This window comes from Perognathus longimembris, chromosome 28 (assembly GCF_023159225.1).
Source record: "Perognathus longimembris pacificus isolate PPM17 chromosome 28, ASM2315922v1, whole genome shotgun sequence".
In the NCBI taxonomy this organism is placed as follows: Eukaryota; Metazoa; Chordata; class Mammalia; order Rodentia; family Heteromyidae; genus Perognathus; species Perognathus longimembris.
In genome coordinates this window covers 38,030,839-38,055,048 of record NC_063188.1, presented here as the reverse complement: position 1 = coordinate 38,055,048, position 24,210 = coordinate 38,030,839, and the positions used below count along the sequence as shown (strand labels likewise).

General features: G+C 45.3%; 3 protein-coding genes across 4 annotated transcripts in view; 1 reads left to right on the top strand and 2 right to left on the bottom strand.

The window, feature by feature from the left end:
• The window catches only part of Bex5 (brain expressed X-linked 5), an 851,362-nt gene that overhangs the window by 459,720 nt on the left and 367,432 nt on the right, over positions 1–24,210 (top strand). The window lies entirely within an intron of this gene.
• LOC125343011 (nuclear RNA export factor 2-like) lies at positions 1,574–7,538 on the bottom strand. The gene is made up of 18 exons (XM_048335343.1): positions 7,488–7,538; positions 6,877–6,960; positions 6,664–6,768; positions 6,462–6,542; positions 6,255–6,324; positions 6,009–6,097; positions 5,772–5,879; positions 5,488–5,597; positions 5,393–5,445; positions 4,571–4,851; positions 3,908–3,976; positions 3,749–3,801; positions 3,480–3,587; positions 3,316–3,374; positions 3,093–3,208; positions 2,956–2,998; positions 2,309–2,384; positions 1,574–1,751 (listed from the first exon to the last, which is right to left on the bottom strand). The coding sequence occupies exons 1-18, from the start codon at positions 7,536–7,538 to the stop codon at positions 1,574–1,576; spliced, it is 1,734 nt and encodes a 577-aa protein (XP_048191300.1).
• Positions 7,839–24,210, bottom strand: part of LOC125343010 (melanoma antigen preferentially expressed in tumors-like) — a 29,114-nt gene continuing 12,742 nt past the window's right edge. The window contains exons 3-7 of the mRNA XM_048335341.1: positions 20,892–21,191; positions 19,867–20,439; positions 18,928–19,406; positions 9,935–9,985; positions 7,839–8,014 (exon numbers count right to left, since the gene is read on the bottom strand). Coding sequence (XP_048191298.1) covers positions 7,839–8,014; positions 9,935–9,985; positions 18,928–19,406; positions 19,867–20,439; positions 20,892–21,191 — 1,579 coding nt within the window. The remainder of the gene's footprint in view (positions 8,015–9,934; positions 9,986–18,927; positions 19,407–19,866; positions 20,440–20,891; positions 21,192–24,210) is intronic.

Below are 24,210 nucleotides of genomic sequence, written 5' to 3'. Positions count from 1 at the left end.
CTGTAGCTCAAGTGGTAGAGTGCTAGCCTTGAGCTAAAAGAAGCCAGGGACAGTGCTCAGGCCCTGAGTTCAAGCCCCAGGACTGGCACAAAAACAAAACAAAACAACACAAAAACAAAACAAGGCAAAAAGGGGCTGGAGGCATGCCCACCAAGTGGCATAGGAGGCATGGCCTCAAGTGATAGAACACCTCCCTAGCAAGTGTGAGGCCCTGTGTTCAGTACTGCCAGGAATAAAACCTAAAAATAAAAATGAAGAATTTAAAGCCAAAGAAGAGATGTGTTCAAATGAGCAAACGAGCTTAATACCTACCAGTTTTCAAAAGATGCTCTAGGAAATAACAAACGGGACAAATGGGAGTGTAAAAGAGAAATTCCCAATTGTTTTGTTGATTGAGATATAAGGCACATTCCATGGCTTTCTAGTATGTTCACAACATTGTGTAGCCATCCCTACAACCTATCTGGTTGCAAGACAGCTTTATTGCCTCAAAACCAAAAACTGGTCAACTGTTAAGAGATCACTAGCCTAGCATCTTCACACTTCTCTAAGACTCTGGAAACTTTGAACCTGCCTTCAGTCTCTATGGAATTATCTATTTCTCGAAATTTTGTTTAAGTGCAATCATTCACTATTTGGTTGTTCGTGACTGGCTTCATTCACTCAGCACAACGTTCTCAAGGTTCATCAGTGAACATGAAATTGTGGGTTTTATTTTTCCATTTACTTGGGTCTTCTTCAAAAAAATTCAGTCACATTTCTGAAGATTTTAGATAATAAGATTGGCTGCTTTTAGTGTATCAGCATGGAATCTAAGAATTGGAAACAAGAGGTTCCTATTATGTCCTATATGTAGGTTTTTTTCTGTTTTAGTTTTCTGTACCCCTTGTCTTGTGTATAAGTCTATCTGGGGTGTGGAAGGGAAAGACAAAAAGTGAACTAATGCATCATTGATACTCGACACTATGTTGGAAATGAACTTTACAACTTGGGGGGAGGGAGAAGGGAGTAAGGAGGAGTAAGCGGGAGAAAATGAGGGATGGGGTAACAGTGTTTAAAAACAAATGTACTCATTACTTGTGGCGATGTGACACCACACCCCGCCCCCTGCCCATTCATCATGATTTCAATCAAGAGGGGGGGGAAAAAAAAAAAGATCGGCTTCTTTATATTTGTCCTTAAGTGTTTTAGTCTTCCTGATGCTTTTGTAAATTGGCTTGTTCTCTTTAGTTCACGGTTGGACTGCTTGTTCCAAGTACAGAGAAGCAGAAATGGTTTTTGTAGACACCTGTCGTATTCCACAACTTTGCTGAACCTGCTTGTTAGTCCTCATGGTTTGCCGTCATAGATTCTTTGAATTATCCATAGACCAATTAATGTGATTTGACTACTACATTATTTCAAACATTCTTTACGTATGTAGGTACAAAAGTGTGTGGGAAAGTAGCATCATTTTTCTCATGTTTGCCCATAAAGAGAAAAAAGAAAATATATCCACCCAGACACTTTCCTAAATGTCCTGTGAGTACCCACTATTGTCTCTACTGTCCCTTCCTCCATCCATACCCGGCACTCACTTCTCAGACCAATCGAGTTTCATCCCAGACTGGATGGAGAATGACTGCACCATTTCACATTGCACTGGAGAGAGGGTGGGTCTCGCATCGGGAGCCACGAGAGAGGAGAAGGTGCCTGAGACCTCCTCAGAGGTGGTGTCCCTCACAAACAGCTGGTCATTCACGATGCACAGACTAGAGGAAAAACAGTTCCTGAAACCACCAGACAGGCAGATGACAGCTGGCCCCTGCCCCCCACCCCCTCCCTCAAACAGGGTCCTTTTGAACCACTGCCATTCAAAAAGCAGATTCATTCCCTGTCCCTATTTTACAGGGTAACAAGATTCCTTGGCCGTTTGGTATCCACAGAACCCATCCTGGGAAAGACTGTCAGGTTCATAGGGTTTGCAGAAGTAATATCCCAATGCATGCATCCTAAAGCCCAGGGTACTCTTGTTCCCATTCCTAGGGGAAGACGAAGTCACAAACAAGACAAGTAATTTGGCCAAGGTGACAGTGGGGGTCAGGATGAAAACTAGGTTGTATTCCTAACTCCAGAGCCCCTTCTCTTAACCCCGAGGCTAGACTAATCCTTGGAACTACCACCTGACCATCCATTATAGTGGAACACCTTGAGGATGGTGCCACTCCTCTGATGGATGTTCCCACCCACAGCACAACACAATACAATAGAATACAATACAATACAATACAACACAACACAACACAACACAACACGTTAAGACACTAACTTTGTTCCGCTGCCAGGAATAGCAATGATGGTCCGGGTGAAGGCACGGATACAATTCTCTGAATTTCCCCCTGCTTCTAGGACAACAATACCCCTCCCTTAGAGCTGCACAGTCTCGACATATTCTCAGACTATTCCACACGTGAGGTCGTACACTGAAGGGAGGGGTGTGTGTCTGGAAGATTGCTGTAATTTGGATTCAGCAGGGCACGGTGGGAATTGGAAGGCAGAATTAGGAATGCTCTGCTACTGGTGATGGGACCTCTATGGCATGTCAGGACTGGTGAAAAAAATACACACTTCCAATATTTACTCGGTTCATCTTTCCCATCTGCCACAGAGATGGGTTTAATGAGCCCCATTTTGCACTTGGGGAAATACAGAGGTTGAGTAAATGAAGTGGGTCCAAGGACATGAGCAAGGAACTGGGGTGAGAACCCTCAGTCCACAAAGCCCGTGTCCCTAATGCATAAGTGGTGGGGCAGACAGGCATGGACCTAGGTCAGACCCGAATGGTTCGTGGGCAGGGTAGGGCATGGGCAGGAGAATGGAAAGGTGAGAATAAGGGGGAAAGGCACCGAATCTGGGCAGCTGGCAGGGCCCTGGGTGGGAAGGTGAGGGAGCAGAAGGGGATCTAGAGACACCCACCTTCCCGGAACAGCCCACTGACAGAGAAGCAGAGCATCTTTTCCTGAAAGGGAAGAACACGGGAGCTCAGGATCTCGCTTAACTTCCCACACCACTCCAGCTATCTGGAACTGTCGGGAGTGGAAGCAGTTGCTCACCGTGTGGTAACACACGTCCATCATAAATGAACTGAGATCATGCTGGGTTTGGGGCAAGGAACGGAGGGATTCCACAATGTCATGTCTCCCATATTTCAGCAGCTTCCTCTGCACACCTGTAGATAAGCAGTGATCATTTGACTGCCATAGCCTGGCCCTGGGCCCCTGAGACTCTCCCCTTCTCACTCCATCTCCTGCCCGGCCTTCCCCTTCACACAATTACAGGGATCCTTAAGAGTGGTCAAATTCCTGTTGTGCTTGAAGTACTCGCTCAAGCAGCTCCTAGGAGATAAAAAGAGGAGCAAGAGGTGGTAGTCCAGCCAGTGCAGTGTCCCAGAAGCTGGGGCGCCAGGTGGCTGCAACCAGAGTCAGACTTGTGACACTCACTCTCCTGGGCCACTGGCATTGGCAGGGAGAGACACAGAGAAGCAGGCCTCATCATGGTAAGCACCGAGGAGATTCTGGCGATCTCCATTGTCAAAGACAGAGTAATACCTGTTGGAGGAAGGTGGGGGTGGGGTGGGGGCAACGGGACAGGCATTTGCTGTGATCTGAAACCCAAATAAGACCCAACCCCTTCCTCTGATCAGGCGTGTGCCCAAGTGGCCCAGGTCCTGTGCCCAGCCCCTCTTCCTCATGGTCCCTGGGGCACTCACTCCTTCAGGAACTGTAAGAGTCTCTCCCTCAGCGCCTCTTCTTCATCTGCTTGCTGGAATAAAAAGTGATTCAAATGATGCAGCTTGATAAAGACACCCCCTCCCCACTCCCCCCCCAGGGGACAAGCATCATCTGCATCTCTTGGTCCTCTTCCTCACCCTGCTGGGGCTCACCAACCAGCGAGCATCAGTGCCAGGGGCAACTGGTGGGTCAAATTGGTGGCCATCCTGAGGAAAGGAAGAGAAGGTCTACAACACATGTCAGGGGGTAACACTGGGTGAACAGGGAGGTGAAGAGGCCCGAGGGTAGAGTGGCCAGAGTTTGGGCATGAAACAGCCGTGGAAACAGCACAGGTTAGGTTCCAGTGGGCAGCTGAATTTGGGGGGTCCCGGAACTCCCTACCGAGTTTGTTACATGCGATCTGCATGTGCATATGTGTCTTTGTGAAAGTGCTCATGGAAACATGTTTTCCAAGGGAGAATCTTCATGTCTTTTTCAGGAGTGCACAACATCCGAAACGGATGGTGGGGTGGTGGAAATATGTGAGTGAGACAAAAAACAAAAGGCTTGGGGGCAGGTGTGTGGGTTATGTTCCTGAGGAACAGGAGACCGTGATGAAGGTAGGTACTTACCAGCCACAACAACTGGGGGAAGTAATTGTAGATGGCCCTGTCCAAAAACCAAAACCAAACACCAAGTTGGAGTGATTGCTCTGTCTTTGTCCCACTGGCTCTCATTCCTCTCCTCCTGCTCCTGCCAGCTGGGTATACTGCACCCACCTGGCCCTAATCCGGGGCCAAGGGAAGCCAAAATGAGAGTACAGGCTCCAGGGCCTCCATGTCCACCCCGTTCCCTGTCATCTCCTCTTCTTCCTCTCCTCTGAGTCCACACAGAAGGCTCCGCAGGGACAAGGGAAGCACGGGAGAAGCCAGGGCACTGCTCTGCTTCACCACTGGGTGGCCAGCATTCTGAAGGGCATGGCCTAGCCAGGCCAGGTGAGGCAAGGCTGAAGAGGTGAGGGAAGGAGGCAGGGGTGGGGCAGAGCCGATGATGTGCACAGAATGGAAGAAAACATAGGAGACATAAGGTGGTGGAGTGGGGGCTACACAGGAGACAAGTGACAAAGGACAAAGGAAGAAAAGCAAAGGGAAAGCCAAAGAAAAAGGAGAAGGGAAATGAGAAGGGAAAGGGAAAGACAAAGGGAATGGGAAAGGGGAAGACGTAGGGGAAGGACTTCGAAAGGGAGGGAGATGGAAAGGGAAAAGGAACATCCCAATCCTCCCCAACTCTGGTGCTGAAGCTCAGAGTGAGCTGTACATAGGAACCGGAGCTTCCTGGGAGTCAGAAGTTGTTTCCCAGAATGATTTAGGCATGAAAGGGCAGGCCCCGACACACCATGGGTTAGAGGACACGTGGTTCCTTTCTGTGGATACTTTGCTAGCTCCCATGCACAGGCCTCTGCATACCCGTGACTCTGTTGGGTCTGTGTCCTCCCCACAGACCAGGTTCTTCAGGAGCAGGTAGGATGTTCCCACATGGAGGGAAGGGATGGGGGGGGGGTCAACACTCCTGAGAGGCCTGCCCTTCCTCTCCCAAGCTCCTCTGCCCTCGGCCTTCCTCTCCTGCTCCAGGATGCAGCCTGCCTTCCCAAATCTGGATCCTCGATCTAGGGAACTCAGGCTCGCAGAGGGCACAGCTGCCCAGGAAGGGGGACTGGCATTACCAGGTATTAACCAACCTTTGATAAGCAGCCTGGTCTCGGAAGTTCCTGCACAGTGGGTTCCCGTCTAGCCACAGCTCGTCCAGTTTCAGCCCTTTCACCTTGTTCAGCTCTAAGACTGACCTCAGCTGAGGGAGACCAGGAGGGGGCAGGTAAGCTCTCTGGGAAAGACAGTCCTGGGGCCTTGCACACACAGTCCCCACCCTCACCCACAGGTTCCTTTGTCTGTTTCTTGCCACCACCCAATGCGCACCGCCACCCATCCTCCATCCTCCCAAATGTCATGTGACTCCCCATCTCACCTGGTTTCGGGAAAGGTCCAGAATCCTGACGTCAGGGCCACTGTCTGCAATGTCACTCAGGGCATCCAGCCGATAGAGTTTGTTGTTGCTCAAGTTCAAGTATGACAGCTTTAGGGGAGGGAAAATGAGGGCAAGGATTATCATCTAGAGCCTGGGACACACACCTGCCCTGCACCTCATCCCTTCCAAGTCCATGACTGACTCCAACAAACAGCAGCCCTTGACCCAGGGCCTCACCTCAGGGAAACTGTTCTGAATGATCTGCACAGCAATGTCCATGCAGTGTCTTCGATTCAGGACAAACTCGATATCGTGGTCCACCAAATCTTCAAGAAGTGGAGAGGGAATCAGAGGGTTGAGAGGGGCCCCGACCAACAGAACAGCACCAGCACAGAACCTTCCCTGGGTTACTGCCCCTAGACCTTCCTCTCAGACAGATCCCTCTGCCCTCGAGTCCCCTAACACTACAGTTGTCAGCTATACCTGGGTCAAAGCGGAGTTTCTGGAGGTCCAGAGCTTGCTCTTCCATATCATAGCGTTTCTTCATGGTCAGCTGTAGAGACAGAGATGGAGACAGAGCCTCCCTAGGCTTTGAATAGTGTCTTGATGATAGGAACATCAAACCGTGGGGGGAAGGAGAGAGAGGTGGGGCTGGGACGCAGCGCACACCGTGCCTTTTGTCTGCATTACCTTGATCTGCTCTAGTTGTTCATCTGTAAACTTGTACCGCACCGAGTAGGGTACAAAAGAAGGACTGACAAAGATAGATACCTGTGTGAAGGAGAGGTGGGTTCAGCATCAGGACCTCTAAACCCAAGGATGTCCACAAGGCCTTGGCCCATTCCTCCTCCCTCCCCTAGGCCCAGGTATGACCAATGCTCACAGCACACACCTTTTGGCTCTTCTCACCACGGATCTTGTAGCAGATGTCCCTCAGTGCGTCGGCAACACTGGTACCCTCGACAAAGAATTGGGCCCAGCTTCTGTCATAGTGGAACTACAAGGCAGAAGCAATGCTGTCAGAGGCTAAGAACCCCTGGCTGGGCCTGGCGTGGCCTCTCCCCATCCCCTATGCCCACCCAGGTTGTCTTCACCATCCTCTTACATCAACCGGGGTAAAGGGCACACTGCAATAGCTCTGGATGGAATTCATTAGCCATGTCTTGTCATATCTTCTCCCACAGGGGATCTAAGGGTAAAAGCAGCCGGAGAAGAGATACAATGGGGACAACACGGAATCGGGATGGAGAACACACTCAACAAGGGTTCCTACCCAACCTAGGTGGCTTTAAAGGACTACTAATGGGGCCACTGGTATGGTTCCTTGTTGAAGTGTGTTTGAGGGGGGTGTGTGCGCGTGTGTGTTGGTGCTGGTGCCTGACATCAAGGCCTGGGCCCTGTCCCTGAGCTCTCTTTGCTCAGGGGATAGCGCTCTACCATTTGAGCCACTGCTCCATTTTCACCTTTTACTGGTGGCTAAGTAAGACATAAGAATCTCACGAACTTTCCTGCCTGTGAGGGCTTCAAACCCTGATCCTTCCTCAGGTTTTAGCCTCCCGAGTAACTAAGAAAGCAGACAATGGTGCTTGGTGTTTCCTTTGTTTTTGTGCCACTATTTTTTTTTTCCAATTAACCAACTCTTGGTATCCAATGCAACTGTCCTTCTCTTCAGTGTCAGAATACTCTACCCAATAAGCACCTTGCCAAGACACTCACCTTGACCTTGAACCACTCCTGCATCGCTCCTTTTACCGTGTTCTGTCCCATCGCTCCCTCTCCAGGTTGTCCTTCCTCCCCTGCAGCATTGTCCGATTGGTCTCCAGTTTTCCCGTTGCTTCTCCACCTGTTCTGTTGGCTGGCATAACGAGGGCTGGGAAAGGAAGAAAAGGAAAATGTTTGGAAATTCTCCTGATACTTCTGGCCTTACCGATGAAAGGGATCCCACTGCGTCTGCTCTACCATAATCCCAGCCCCACCATTCCTCAGTTTCTCGGTCAAGAAAGACCACAGAGTGCAAAAGAGTTGCAAAGTCCCCGGGGCTGCTACATGCAAACCAGGCTGGCTGCCTTACCGTCTGCCTTGTGGGTCATTAGAGCCCTGAAACGCGTCCACATTTTTGCCATCCTTTTGCAGCCTGGAAGCTGAAGAATCACACTCAGTATGATGACCATTCCTCCTTCTAAAACTACCATGCAAAGCATTCCCACTAATCCCTCCAGGAAAACTACTACCGTTTCTGTACTCTGCAGTTGGGGAAAACAGCACAAGTTTAAAGACACATCCATAGCCGGGCCCCAGTGGCTCACGGCTGTAATCCTACCTGGTCAGGATGCTGACATCTGTGGAACATGGTTTAAAGCCAGCCCAGGCAGGAAAGTCGGTGGGACTCTCATCACCAATTAACCACCCAAAGGTTGGAAGCACAGCTATAGCTCGAGTCATAGAGCCCTAGCCTTGAGTAAACATCTCGGCGACAGCTCCCCAGTCCTGATTTCAAGCCCCAGGGCTGACATAAAGGCACCATCATACTCTGATGACCATGCACCACATCATGGACTAACACCACGGCAGGGAAAGCAAATTGCCACTCTCAGCCAGGCACTGGTGGCTCCTGCCTTCTAACCCTAGCGATTCAGGAAACTGAGACCTGAGAATTGAGATCCAAAGCCAGGTTGTGCCGAAAAACAGCAAGATGCCTAGCTCCAGTTAAATGGTCAAAAACAGGAACTTGGGAGTTGTGGCTCAAAGGTAGTGTGTCAGCTTGGAACCAAAAAAGCTGAGCAAGAGCACAAAGCCCTGACTTCAAGTCTCAGCTCAGGCGCATACACGCACGCACACACACGCACAATGTTCCATCCCCTTCCCCCCATTACGCAACAACGGACAGCAGTCTCAGAAAGCACACACCTCACACCTCTGCCTTTCCAAATCAGAGACAGATATTGAGTTAAAAAGTGGAGAGGTCTTTGTAAACAACACAAGTGAGGGTGTGATAATGTGTGTGCTCCTGGCAGACATGCCCTACTGGGTTAGACAGGACGGGGTCTCAGTCCAGCTTTCTCTCAGCCGGCTCTTGTCTAAGGTCCACACTGGTAGCTGGGAGGCCACGTCACCTCTCTGAAACCTACCAAATCCAATCTGCTCCTACCTGATTCTGTGGACAGTCAGCAAAACATACTTGGGCAGTTGATGTAGTACAAGCTTTAATGGCAAGTGGGACTGACTGAGGTGCTAACCCCCTAAACTGTGTCCCCCCCGCCCCCCGCTTTCACCATTGCCCTGCACACTACTCAGCTCAACTACCCACAGCAACTTTCTCTTCGTCCAGTGGAAATGCTGACTTCGACCCAGCTGACAGCCCTTCCCCAACTACTCAACACTATGAACAACAGTGCAAATTTAGCTGGAATGATGCGCATTAGCTACCCTTTCCGCCAGTTTAGACATTTTCCTGTTTTCTTGCCGTTGCCAATTCCTAGTTGGATTCCATTATGGTCAGGGAACACACATTGTAAGATTTCAGCTCTTTCTGATTAGCTGAAGGCTGCTTCACAGCCTGTGCCCTCTCCTATCTCTCTGAAAGCTACAGGGCGATTGAAACGTAAGTGTACTCTGTGGCTATTGGATTGAGTGTTACAGTCATTCCTTATTGATTGCATCCTTGCCGATTTTCCCTCCAGTAATTTTAGAGTGGGGAGCTAACGGCCTCAACTACCCTTGTGGAATTAGGTGTGTTTCTGTGATGTCACGGACTGAACCCCAGGCCTTGTACCTACTAGGCAAGCACTCTACCCCTCTTTGAGCCACATGCCCTGCCTTGATATTAGTTATTTCTCCATCCAGCTTTATCGGCATTTGCCTCATGCACTTTGAAGAGCTTGTTTGGTGCATGTGTATTCAGGATGCATATGTCTTCCTTTTGTTACCATCATGTAACCCTTCTCACTGTGTTGTTCTGACAGCTAGTCTATTGGGTGGTAAAGCATTAGGTGTGTTTATAAAGTCTTTGAGTTGTATCTCACCCAGTATTCACTCCCAGGACTTGCCCACCCCACTCTCTCCACCAGTGAATGTGATCCATAGGAGGCAAGACTGGGAATGGTGTCTTCTGTTTGCTCGTTGTTTGGGCACCTACAGGAGTAAGATAGTTTCAGCCCTCTCACCCATAGGTAATTTCAAGAAGGGTATTGTAGTTTTGTCACAGGCAACTGGAACTGTGGGCCAGCAAAGGACACAGAGATTAAGGAAAGAAGACGATCAGACACCAGCTTTCCTGGGCGCTGATATCTAGGTCCTCTAAGACTGTGAGTCAGAAATACTCAGAATCTCAGAGAACCAAAAGGTGTGGGAAAAAAGTGGGTTCACTCCTGAACTGATCACGGATGCACCAACTAGAGACCATGCCTCAGTTTATTACTTCAGGAGCTAGAAGTTTATTTTCTCCACTTGTGAACCAATATATCAGGGCAGGTACTGGAGGCAAAGTCAAACGTGAAGAGATCTTTTGTCACAGGAGATTTTGTTGCTCTAGGCATCAAACCTTGCTTGGATGTGACCTGGAGTACTCTGGTTCTCTCATACTACACAGGCATCTGTCAGGAAATGCTCTTGACTCTGCCTACAAGACATACCCATTGTCTTGCCACTCCTCACCTCTTCCACTGCAAACTACCAAGGCAAGTCACCCACACTCATCTCCCTGATTATACTGTCCTCCAACTGGCACCTCTGCCTTTGCATTGCTCTTTCACCCTCTATTCTCAACACAGCAAAAAGAATGGTTTTTTTAGGGGAAGAAATAGTATGAAAGAGTGAAGGAGGGGAGGAGGGGAGGGAGGGAGGAAGGGAGAGAGGGAGGAAAGGCAGGGAGAATTGCTGGGAAGGGAAGGGAAGGGAAGGGACTGGGGGAAGGCAGGCAGGCAGGCCAGCAGCACAGCAGCAAAGCCTGCAAGGAACATTACTAGAAACATTTGGAGAATGCCAGGAAACGAATACATTTTCCTCAAAGTTGATAGACTATAGGGAAAGGTCAAAGAATTATGTGTAGTTTAGAAGGTCCCCGTGTGAAGTCAGGGTAGAGTCAGAGTCATTGTGAAGAGCCACCATGACTTGCCAAATACCAGCACTGGGGTCCAATTGCAAGAGTGAACTGCCTAACAGTTACTGTCAGGCAAGGCCTCTGCTTGGACTCGCACAGGGAAGTGGACATATGACGAAAATCCACAGAGTGAGCTGGCAGTAGTATACTACTAGTGGTAGAGCATCTGGCCAGCAACAAGAGGCTCTAACTTCAAACTCCAGTACTGCTCAAAGAAAGGAAAGTAGGAGAAAGAAAAACAGGAGTAAGGAGAGGGAGAGGATGAGTCAGAGGAGGAACCAGAAGTAGGCAAGGCTGGAGAGCAAAGAGGAGAGGAGAGAAGAGGGGAGGGGAAAAACCGTGCAGGGAGGAGAGAGTTAAGGAGGGGTGTGGAGGGTGAAGAGGCAACAGAAGGACTCCCCAAGGACAAGAGGCATCAAAGAGAAAATACCCATAAGCTCTCAAGCACGTACTGAATACCTGCATCTCAATCAAATGCCTGGTTCCTGGTTATGCATCCAGAACAAAGGCAATACCAAGAGCCACTTATGAGACAGCCTAGTATCTTCCACCTTCACATCCTACCATGTACTAGGTGTGTGTGTGTGTGTGTGTGTGTGTGTGTGTGTGTGTGTGTGTGTGTGTGTGTATGCTAGTCCTATCATTTTAGAACATGGCCTATATGTATCCTATGGGTTGTTATTTTTTAAAGGATAGCACTGTACCACTTGAGCCACAGCTCCACTTCTGGTTTATGGGTTGTTGTTGTTTTTTAATGGAAAAAATGAGTCTAACAGTCTTTCCTGTCCAGGCTGGCTTCAACTGCAGTCCTCAGATCTCAGCTTCCTCAGTGGCTAAGATTAAAAGTGTAAGTTTCTGGCACCCGGCCTAAGAGCAGTAAGTGATTTCTTAATGAGAATAGATTACAATTGTTGTGCTCATGAATTCCAACATTCTTAGTAAAAGACAGCAAAAGATTTATCAAAGGGTAGAAGATTTTCTCTGTGCACATATTTACTAAACAGTTTCTGAGGAACATTAGTACCTCAAAGCTCTGTGGTAAAATGCTCCATTTCATGAAGCTGCATAAACTACCTCTTCCCCAGAGATTCCTGTTGTCTATAAGTACATCACAGAAAAAAATTCTCAAAGTACAGAAAGATGTTTACCTTCATTTCTACTTGCCCCATACTTCATTTGATTAGAAGACATTTCTCTTGTAGCTGTTTCTTGGGCCTAGTTTTCTGCAGAATAAGCAAGAAAGTAGATAATTTAAGCTACCAATAATATAATGCACCACAAGCAAAATTTTTCTTTAATCATCAGGCAAGTAATATTTAAAACCCCAGGAACGTGAACACCATCTTGCTATTTTCTCAACTTTATTATTTCAATACCACTTTCCCTACATACCAAAACCATCACCAATGATTGTATGTGATTTTTAAACTTTTGATTGTGCTTATCAAAATTTCCCACACAAGGAAGAGGAGAGAGGCTTTAGGAGGGAATGCAGGAAATGATTAGAAAATCAGTGATGACTCATTCAATATTTTGTGAAGAAGGGACTCCTTTCAGAGGCCTAAAACATAAAAGGATAGTCATCCACAGAGAAATGTACTGGGAACCGCTACAAATTCAAATTAGGTATCAGAGATTAGAAAACTTGGCTTTATAGGTGCTTTGTTAATTGCTTTATTTTTGTATTTATACTACTTATTTCTTTTTATTTGCCCATTTCTTAGTACCAGCACTGGGGCTGCAACTTAGGGCCTGGGTGCTACGCCTTAGTTTTTTGCCCCACACTAGTGCTCTATTCCTGTAGCCACAGCTCTAGTTATGGCTTTTTGGCTGTTAACTGGAGAAAAAGTCTCCCTCAATTTCCTGCCCAGGTTGGCTTCAAACCCCTGATCCTCAGGTCTCAGCCTTTGGATTAGCTAGGAATACATGCACGAATCCCCCTTTGCTTGCTTGATTTGAGGCATGATCATTTTTTTTAGCACTGGATTCCCAGGAGCTCATCATCTTCTTGACTCAGGTTGTATACAGTGCGGTATATTCCCACTGTCCCCACTTATCTGGACAGTTTCTTGGCATATCAAACACTGATTAAAGGTTTCCCTGCCTCCTTTGGTGCCCTCTCTCTCCCCTCCTCCCTCCCCATACCCTCCTCCCTCAATGTAAAAAGTGAGCATGTTTAATGGGAATGTAAATGAGACAACTACGAGAACAGCTACACAATCAAGTAAGAAAACACAACAGATCAGATTTGGAATCATCTGTAGGAAAAGGCATCTCACATGTCTCTAGTGTCCTTCAAAACCTCAAAGCACAGTGAGACCAAAAGTGGATACTCTTAGGAGAAATACAAAGGCACTTAGGAGAAATACAAAGGCACAATGTACACATGCCTCTTCATGTTTATATAAAGTAATATACATATCAAAACGAACTCCAAAATATGGAAACAAGAGATCTCTTCTTCCTTTCTGCCTTTCTTTTCTTTTTCCTTTTTTAGTACTTAGTTTCCGATGATTCTGTTTTCCTTATATATGGTGACTTCAAGTGTGAAGTTGTGGAGCTCAGTGGACAGTGATGAAGGTGAACTGTGCAACTCGTGGGTGGAGACAGGAGGGAGGGACTGACAGAAAGTGGAAGAAAAGTGTAGGACAAGAAATGTATTTATTATCTGATTCCTGTAATATAACTCCCTGTGCATCACCTTGATAATAAGAATAAGATAAATTAACTTAAAAAAGGAAAATCCTTAGAGCCAGCCAGGCGCCAGAGGCACATGCCAATAACCCTAGATACTTAGGAGCCTAAGACCTGAGGATCATACCTTGTTGCCAGCAGAGGCAACTCAAATCTCCATTTAAGCATCAGAAAACCAGAACATTTACACTGTGGCTCAAAGTGGTAGAGCACTAGCCTTGAGAGAAAAAGCCTTGGTTCAACATCTAGGCTCAGATGTCAACCTCCATGACAGACCAGAAGAAAAAGAATAAAAAACAAAATTACTACCTCTGAGCCACCAAGTACCCACCAGAAAACCAGAAGAGTGGTGTTGGGGCTCAAAATGGTAGAGTAACAGTCTTGAGTGAAAAATCTTGGACAATGCCCAGACCCTGAGTTCAAGCCCTGTGACAGCCCAAAAAAAGCAAACACAAAAACCCACTTCAGAGCCATCAAGAAACCATCAACAAGCCAGTAAAGTGGTGCTGAGGCTCAAAGTCATAATGGGGCAGCCTGGAGTGATAAATGTTGTGGACAATGCTGAGACCCTGAGTTCAAGTACCACAAATGACAAAACAACAACAAAAACTAGAGAGCCCCGAACTAACACCAGAAAACCAGAAGTATGGCACTGTGGCTCAAAGTGGTAGAGCACGAGGCCTTGAGGGAAAAAGCTTGGGAACAAGCCCCAGAACCTGAGTTCAAGCCTTGTGACTGACAAAAAAAAAAATAAAAAATAAAAAATAAAAAAAACAAACTACCTCAGAGCCACCAAATAACCAGGAAAAAAAACAGAAGAGCAGGGTTGGGGATATGGCCTAGTGGCAAGAGCACTTGCCTCGTATACTTGAAGCCCTGGGTTCGATTCCCCAGCACCACATATACAGAAAACGGCCAGAAGTGGCGCTGTGGCTCAAGTGGTAGAGTGCTAGCCTTGAGCAAAAAGAAGCCAGGGACAGTGCTCAGGCCCTGAGTCCAAGGCCCAGGACTGGCAAAAAAAAAAAAAAAACACAAAAAAACAAAAAAACAGAAGAGCAGTGCTGCGGCTTAAAGAGTACCAGCCTTGAGTGACAAAGCTTCAAGATAATGCCCAGACCTTGTTCATACCCCATGACAGACCCACCACCGAAAAAATCCAGACAAACAGACAAAAATATAAACTAAGGAAAAGCTACCTCAGGGCCACCAACTACCCACTAGAAACCCAGAAGAGTGGTGCTGAGACAGAAAAGGCTTGGGGACAACCCCAGAACTCGACTTCAAGCCTCCTGACCCAACAAAAAAAATTTTTTTTAAATCTATCCCAAATCCATCCACAAACCATCAGAAAACCAGAAGAATATAGTTGTCACTCAAAGTTTAGAGCACCAGGATAAAGTGAAAAGGCTTGGGAAGAAATCCTAGATCCCGTGCTCAAGCCCAGTGACTGACTCTACAAAATAAAAACTACCTCAGGGACAATGCCCAGATCATTCAGTTCAAGCCCCATGGCGGAACAGAAGAAAAAGAAAGCAAAAAAACAAACAACAACAAAGAAAACAACCCCACAAAACAAAACAACAACAAAACACCCTCAGAGTCATCACATAACCATAAAAAAAGGTGGTGTGACTCAAAGTGGCAGGTTTGGCTCCCTAGAGTGAAAAGGCTTGGGGTTAACCCCCAGACACTGAGTTCAAGCCCCACGACAGAATGAACACATCAACAAACAAACTTAGGGCTACGAATTTAAAATCTAGACAACCAGAAGACTGACACTGTGTTTCAAAGTGGTGGAGCACCAAAACTGGGTGAAAAAGATTGAGAACAACCTCCAGAACGTTGAGTTCAAGCCCCATGACCCACACAAAAAAAGAGCAAAACAAAGTAAAAACTACCTCAGAGCCACCAATTCACCATCAGAAAACCAGAAGAGTGGTGCTGTGGCTCAAAGTGGTTGAAAGCTGGTCTTAAACGAAAAGGCTTGGGGCAACACCAAGATCCTGAATTCAAGCCCCGGGACTGACCAAAAAAGAAAACAAAAACAAATTACCTCAGACCCACCTAGTAACCCGCAGAAAACCAGAACAGTAGCACTGGGGCTCAAATTTATGGAGCTCTAGCCTTGAATGAAAAGCCTTGGTTCAATGCCCAGGTTCTGAGTTCAAAGCCCATGAGGGCCGCTAATGCCCCCCTCCCCCAACTCTTCCGAGTCAGTTATGGGCGGTTTTCTCCGAAAAGGCTTTGAGGAGGGAAAGATGGCCCTGTGGCTTCCAGATCCCTGCCCTGGAGAGGCGGCCACCGAGGTTCTTGTCCCTAAGTCCCGCTCCTCCCTTGCCCGCGGCCCGCCATGACGACTTCCCGCCCTCCGCCATGCCCTCCCCCGTCCAGACCGCCCTTGGGGCCCAGGGAGCCTTAGCGGCCTAGAGTCAGGTGAGGAGGCCCACGCGCACATACACAAGCCCACGCAAACACACTCAAGCCGCACTCATCTGCCCAAGGCCCAACATTCAGTCCCTTCCAGAGGATTCCAAACCCCGGCCTCCAAAGGCTGCGGAAGGGCCACCTGTGGACCGCTGGGGAAATCCCGCCTCACAGTCCAAGGAATTCCGGGCGTGTCGCAGCCAGGGCTCCTCCTACCGGAAGCCGCAGCACCACCCGCGCCAAGGGAAAGTCTTCTGAGCCTGCGCTCAGGGCCTCCTCGGAGAAAGGGCGAAGCTGGGACTTTACCTCAGAAGGACTCACGTGACTGTGTGGCTGCGCACATTCAGGAGAGCTCCCTCGAGCTTCTCTTCTCGCCGCCGTGCCACGCGAGGTCAGGGGTCAGGATCTCACGTGACCAGAGCCTGACACGTGACCCCGGAAAAGGCACGTTGGCACCTGTAACCCTGGAAACAGCGCTGTCGTGAGGCTGAGATGCACACACGACAGGAGGGCCCTGTCTGCCCGGGGCTGCACAGAACTGTGAAGCGGGCATCCTTGGCGTCTGCTGGCTCGCCATTTTCTCAGACCGGACAGAGCCGTCGATGGGGGGCGGGGCGGGGCAGAGTGTACACCATGCCTGACCATAGCATCCTCATGACCACGAAGGCAATGTCACCCCGACAGCCTCACACCTCATGCCCCCACATATTGGTAGGTGGTAACAGCCACAGGAAGGAAGATGGATAGGCGTCGGGCACCCACTGTGCTCTAGGGACCGTACGGCCAGGTCTACCTACCATGTGACTGCTGACACCACAGAACCTCAGGGGACCAACCACATGGATTGAGCACTCACGTTTTAGTGCTGGCGGGATCGGTTGGTCTGGGCAAGCCTGCCGATTCTAATTTCTAAGTAACTGGCACGTTCATGTGATCGGCACACCCGAGAATGAACAATGCACACTGGCCTGGCACCAATCAGATATTGACAAGAGGATTCTCCAGTTCCGCGGTTCATGAGACCTGCAGGTCTGCCCACATCCCCTGGCTCTTCAGTGACCTGCACCCCTGCAGTGGTTCTCCCCTATCACACAGCCTTGGGCTTTGGTGATTCTCCCCCCCCCCCCCATTCATGGATTACAGGTGCTCTTAAAATTTTACTTCATAAAACATGGAAAAAGTCTCCCATTATGCCATCTGAGAACCTAAACAGTAAGCGGTGCACAGTATGACTTAATTTCATGCCAGATCCTAGGGAATTCAAGAAAATTGGTTGGGCCTGGGGATAGCGCTTCCAGACACCCCTGCAGAAACATGACCTGTGGAATCAGCCTACATCTGCTCTCTTTTGAATTTTTGTAAAATCATCGCTGCTGTTTATTAGGACAATTGCCCTTAATAAAGTGGGCATTTTGCATTCTCATGGGACACTGAAGATTAGGGGTAGTGAAACCTTTTACTCTGAAGTTTCCTAATCCCCGAGGCTTTGTTATTTTGATGTTAATAGTGTGGTAGATGTGCGGCACAACCAGTTCCCAAATGAAATAAATATACTGTAGAGGGTTCCTCTGGAAGAAGACTTCCCACAGAAAACAAAGTCCCTGGACTAAAGAATCAATGTGTGGAATCGAAGCCCACAAATACAATCTGTGTTTGTGCCCTAGCATGCAGCAGTAGAGGCCCCTTCCTGTATAAAATTCAGTCACTTTTTATGTATACACTCCTTAGAATTATTTTAGGGAACCCATACACAGCTAGTAAACTATGGGTATATTTCTAATTTGCTGAAATCTAAGAAGTAGGAGGTACCACTTATATAATAAGAATTTGTCAACATGCTCTTCATGTTGTCAGTACAGCCAATAGTGTTCCTAATTAACCTTTGGTCTAGTGCTCTGGTTTTGAGAGCTGCATGTGGTCCTACTATCAGCACCCTGGCACTAAAGCAGGGGAGAGGACGGGGATGAAACAATCCACCCTCCTTCCCTATGTCCCCTCTTAAGTGTTCTCTTACAGAACTTGAATTATCAGTCTGAATTCAGAAAGCAAAAGAGCCAAACTTATATGGGCATTATGTAATTAGCACCCCACCAGAAAAAGTAAAAACAAAAACGTTTCAAAGAATAGGTGAACTTTAATAAGAGATAGCAACACAAAATACCAAGAATAATGTAACTCTAATGTGAAAGCAATATAAATTGTTAATTTGCTTCTTGTTTTAAGAAGGCTTTGAAATCCAATACATTTTCACTTCAACACACGACAAATACAAAACCTATGAACAAGATAATTTTTACCCTTTTTGGTTTTACATCTTTGAAAAGTTATGTGACACGTTATTGTGCTACACAGGATGTATTTGTTTTGTTATACCTTAACCAAAGTAAAGTCTGAGTCCCATTGCGTATGACCTAGGAAAGGGTGCGGCAGCATGCAGTTTTACACATCCACATGTAGATGGGCATAGTTTTCCTCTTTTAATAGCAGATGGGATCTGTTTGTTACCTTAAGGAACCACTAAGTTTAGAATAAGGTGGAAATAATGCCTTCGATAGCCATCGCTCTATCGAAACATCCAGGAAAAATTTCAATTGTCTTGACTACCAGAAGGGAGTCTGGTGGTGTTGCCAAAAACAAAGTATACGATGAACGGGTCAGCCCATATCACTTTCTCAGTACGGTGGTCAGTAACAAGAAGGCAGATGTAGAGAATGCTAGACAGAAGATTTACTGGGTTTTTCAAAGCCCTCTGTTTTCTTTTACAAACAATAGTTTTACATCCAATTTTTCTAACACTAGTTTTCTTGATCCATAGTATTTTTACATAAGGTGATTGTGGGCTTCTTGGGCAAAAACTGTTTTACAGGCCACACATCCATTCAATGAGCTCTCTGCACTGTGGAAATCACTCATATGAAGTGCTCCACTTCATGTCAGTACGTTGTGCTGCCCGAAGCCTCGTTCTTATTTCTAGTTTCACCTCAGCCAGCTTCTCTTCGTCTAAACTGTCTCGAAAATGCCAGTGATCATAGCAGTGCATAGGAATTGGATAAATTACAAACTTCAGCTTCACCAGGAGTGTTAAATTATGCAAGAGGTTCCTTAGCACTGCCATGGTAATGGGATTACAGGCCAAGGTAATGACTCGGAGATTTGTACAGACTCTTAGTGCCGGTATGATTCCAGAGAGAATTATATCAGTAATAAGACAATTATTCATCTCTAGATGCTGCAGGGTACCTGATATATTCTCCAGGAGCATCCTTAATGGTTGAAAATTTTCCCATGACATCTGGTTGTGACTGATATTTAATAGCTTTATGTTTCTATCTTGAAGTTTCTGGGACATGGAGATCAAGTCTTTGTTAGTCAGCTCACAAAAATTCAGATTCAAAGAATCCAACTTAGGTGACAGGACCCTGTAGAGACAAAAAGAAAATAATTTTTTAATAATAATTATGTGATTCAGGCATGAAGTCCTGGATTTGAGCTTTCTGTAACTCTGCAATAAATCATTTAGTAATAAATAAAAATGACAGCTAACAATGTGAACTAAATAGATTTTTAACCCTAAAAAGTTACTTTTTCACTCATAAAGTTGTTTCAAATTGATCTAAATGTAAGCAGTTTCAATTAATTTACAAGGTAGTGAAGATTAAAGGAAAGCAATTAGTATTTACAACATTATCCATTTTGGCTCTATTTTATTAAGTTTGTAGAGCAATGCAAGGCTTCTAGTCTATAGAAAATTCCCTTTGTTTAATACTTAAATGTAATTTTCTCCATTTGGCTCTAAGTCTTCAAGAAAACCCATGAGAGAAATAGCCTTACAGTATTAATATGGTCACCCTGTGATTATGTCCATCATTGTTTCCTCACCTGAGTACTTTATGCACGTGGTTTTTCAGGGAGAAGTAAGATAGAAAGAGCTCCTGGAGTTCATTCATCCGGCTAAGGTGGGAGAGAAACATTTTGAACGGTTTCTTCTTGTAAGATCTAAATTTAATTTTATATAGATTAAGGCTAGTAAGGTGGATCATTCCAGGTATAATCATACAGACTTCACTCAGGGAAGCTTCATCCACTCCCAGGTGATCAATGCACATCATATCCAAAATCCGCTGGGCCCTTTTGTACTCCATTACTTTATCAACCTGCAAATATCTACAGCAAAGGTGCAGAGATCCCAAACCGTGCTCAACTTTATCATATAGGGCAGAAAGAAAATGCTTTGTCATCCAGGTACCATCAATATATAGGTCCACTAATACTTCCATTGATATTCCAGATGGTTGGGCCTCCAAATTTGCATTGGTTTCTTGCTTCTTTGTAATAGATTTCTTAGAGTAAACACAAGCCTCAAAACAGAAAGGAAATTTGCTTGAAATTCCAGAACATGTGGTCATGCAGTCAGCATTTTGCCTTAAATCTAGAATCCTCAGTTTGGGCACACTGTAGGAAAAGGAAGAAATAACATATATGAGAGGTAGTAGGCTTCATGGAAACCAGAAGACTCAGTAATGAGAAGGTACAGAACCCTCTATTCTAGGGGTTCACTCCAAATTTCACTTAACAAATCATTCCCATAAAAATCACAAAATCTCTGTTAAGTATTCTGCCCTCTATTCTCATTTTGTCTTTCCCAATGTTAGTGCTCATGTCCCTCTTCTATGTAGTAATATCCATCACAGAAATCCATCAGTTGAACATTCAGTGACCAACAATCCATATCGTATCTGTAAGACATTGTCCTTAAGGTGATCACAAATGTTGCACCCATAGTCTTCTAAAGACCTTCAACACTGTCTACAATTCACCTACAGACACTTGTAAGTCCTCTCTTGCACAAGGCCCCAGCATAATATTCTGCAGACTTATCATATCTATACTTTATGAAGTCTTACCGAGAAGAAGGGTTGTGGACAGGAAGGAACTGAAGACTATCAAGCATGGCTTCCAAGATGTCAGAATATGGCTCTGGCAAGTGCAATGCCCCAACATGGAGACAAGGAAAGGGCCAAGTACGTACTACTGCCTTCACTACATTCGTATGCCCACCAGTGAAGGCAGCATTGAATAATGGAATAAAAAGTTCTTGCGGTATCTCCTCAGCGGCACGTATTGCTACAGACTCGTTTTTCACCACAGTCTGTATAGCAAGGTCAAGCAGTGTTGCTGGGTTCTTTGGATCCATATTCATGCACCTGTATTTTGGTGAGAAACAATTAGAAATCTAAAAATTTAGCCATAGAATAATGTTAACTATTTCCCCACATCCTCTCAAGAATTTGTTGTTGCCTGAGTTCAGAGTATAGGCCATTCTAACTGGAGTGAGGTGGTATCTCAGGGTTGTTTTTATTTGCATTTCCTTTACTTCCAGGGATGTTGGACATTTCCTCACATGTTTCCTTGCAATTTTTATCTCTTCTCCTGTGAAGTTTCTCTTTAGCTCCTTTGCCCATTTAATAATTGGTTTACTGGGCTTGGAGGGGGTTAGTTTTTTGAGTTTTTGAGCCTTTGTCTGTTGCTGTGCTGGTGGGGATCTTTTCCCATATGGTTGGCTGTCTTTCTAGTTTGGTGGCTATGTCTTTAGCTGTGCAGAAACTTTTTATTTTGTAGTAGTCCCATTTGTCGAGTCTCTCCCCTATCTGTTGTGCCCCTGGGACTATATTCAGGAAGTTCCTACCTGTGCCTATAAGTTCTAACATCTCTCCTACTCTGTCCTTCAGTAGTTTCAGGGAACCCTTCTCCACTGTTGGTGGGAGTGCAAATTAGTACAACCACTTTGGAGAACAGTATGGAAGTTCCTCAAAAAGCTCAACATAGACATACCCTTTGACCCAGCCATACCACTCCTAGGCATATATCCTGAACACCATGTCTCAGGATATCATAAAGACATCTGCACATCCATGTTTATCGCTGCACAATTCACAATAGCCAAAATATGGAAACAACCCAGATGCCCCACTACAGATGAATGGATACAAAAAAATGTGGTACCTATACACAATGGAATACTACATAGCGATTAGAAATGATAAAATATTTGTATTCGCAGGGAAATGGTCAGAGCTTGAACACATAATGTTGAGCAAGACAGACCTAGAACACAGAGAACAAAGGGGCATGGTCTCCTTGATATATAACTGTTAGGGTCAGGGGGTGGGGGAGCACAGTAGAAACCAGGTCTGAAAAACAAAAAACTTCTTTTCAAATGGTATTTCCACAGGTTTGGGTCAGCGACCTTACATTATGTATAAGCAAAAACAACTCCAAGAAGGAGGATTCTATTGTTGATGTTACATTTAAAGTTCTAGGTGAATTTCCTTTGGCATATGCTACGTGGTTACTGTATATGACTTTGGTACACTGGGTATTGTATATATGCCTACCTGATCTAGGGAAGGGAAAGAAAAACGAGGGTGTAAGATATCACAAGAAATGTACTCACTGCCTTATATGTAACTGTACCCCTTTTGCACAACACCTTGTCAACAAAATTTAGTTAATAAAAAAGAAAAATGTTAACCAAATAAATACGTGCCAAAGTATACATTAGTCTCTAAAGAACTATTTCTATAGATATAAATTAGAAATTATCTCATAACTGTGGGGACTGAATAAAATCATTAGCTACAAAACTGGTGAAAATATTTGTGTATTGTCTATTTAATAAAATCTAAAATCCAGAACATAAAAATAACATGTACAGTGCCTTACATATGAAACTGTAACCCCTCTTTACTTCACTAAAGGGGGTAAAATAACTTATACAATATAAAGAGAAAATCCATTTAATAAAAGTTACAAATGACATTAATAAACATAGCTGGACTGATACAGAAATGACTAACAAATAGATAAAATGTGCTTAGCATCACAAGTCAGTAAGAAAATACAAATTAAAACTAACCTATGATACCATTTTGTACAAAATGGATAGTCAGAGGGGGGCATGAGGGACAAGGCAACAAACAGTACAAGAAATGTATCCAATGCCCAACGTATGACACTGTAACCTCTCTGTACATCAGTTTGATAATAAAAATTTGAGAAAAAAAATGGATAGTCATTTTCTAAAATGAGAATAGTATCAGACATAATGTCCCATGCTTGTGATTCAAGCTACTTAGAAGGAACAGAGGAGGGTGAAGGCTCAAGGCTGGCTAAAAGGAAGAATAAGCCAGAAGTGACGATTCACACTTACAGTTTCACTTATGCAGGAGGCAGAGGTAGGAGATTAGCTGTCTGAGGTCAATCTGGGCCAAATTATGTATGAGCTGATCTGAAAAATAATGTTAGCAAAAAAGTTTGGGATGTGGTTCAAATGACTGAGTGCTTAGGTAAAAAACACAAGGGTCTGATTTCAAGTCTCTAGTGTGAAAATAAACATGCCAATAAAAGTGAGAGGAACCAGTGTTACAGAAAATCCTCAAAGATGTTCTACACATTGAAAATCAACATGATACTGCCAGAGAATGGATTCTAAATTTAAAAAAAAAAACAGATTATTAGAGCAGGAATTGAAAAGGCACAGCCCTTAAAAAGATATATACAATGAATGGAACTAACAAACACCTCTCAATCCTAACTTTCAATATTAATGGACTTCTCCAATTAAATGACATAGACTAACAAGTTGGATCAAAAAGCAAGATCCATCTTTCTGCTGTCTTCAAGAGATACATCTTTGGTTTATACCATATAGTTTTGTAAATATTGCTGCTGCATTGGTTTGTCATTTTATCCTTTGTCTCTCGATTTTGGTATTCCCTTTTCCTTCCCTAGTTTTAATACACATATATACAATATCCAGGGTACAAAAATCAGTTATAGTGACATCAGGGGTAAAATCATGGGAAAGAAAGATAAAAGAAAAGGGGTCTAATTTCACATGGTATGTTGAAAATAACAACAATGATAAACCACTTGTTTTCATAACTTGGAGTTCATTTCACTTAATATCACCTTATGTGTTCATATGGACATTGCTGTTGTGATCTTCTGCTAGGATTATCCTACACATGTACTAATTATTCCTCATGAGGGAAACCATAGAGTCTATGTTTCTGTGGGTCTGGCTCACTTCACTTAGTATGATTTTTCCCAAGTTCTTCCATTTCCTTACAACTGAGGCAATGTCATTCTTTCTGATAGAGGCATAGAATTCCATTGTATATATGTACCACATTTTCTTAGTCCATTCATCTACTGAGGGGC

Bases quoted from the DNA above. Each gene is read 5' to 3' on its own strand.
- LOC125343011 (XM_048335343.1), bottom strand. From the start codon at position 7,538: ATGGGACAGAACACGGTAAAAGGAGCGATGCAGGAGTGGTTCAAGGTC. The intron at 6,961-7,487 runs GTGAGTGTCTTG...TTTTACCCTTAG, and splicing joins AGGAGTGGTTCAAGGTCAAG to ATCCCCTGTGGGAGAAGATA. The intron at 3,802-3,907 runs GTGAGGAAGAGG...TTTTTATTCCAG, and splicing joins GGTTGGTGAGCCCCAGCAGG to CAAGCAGATGAAGAAGAGGC.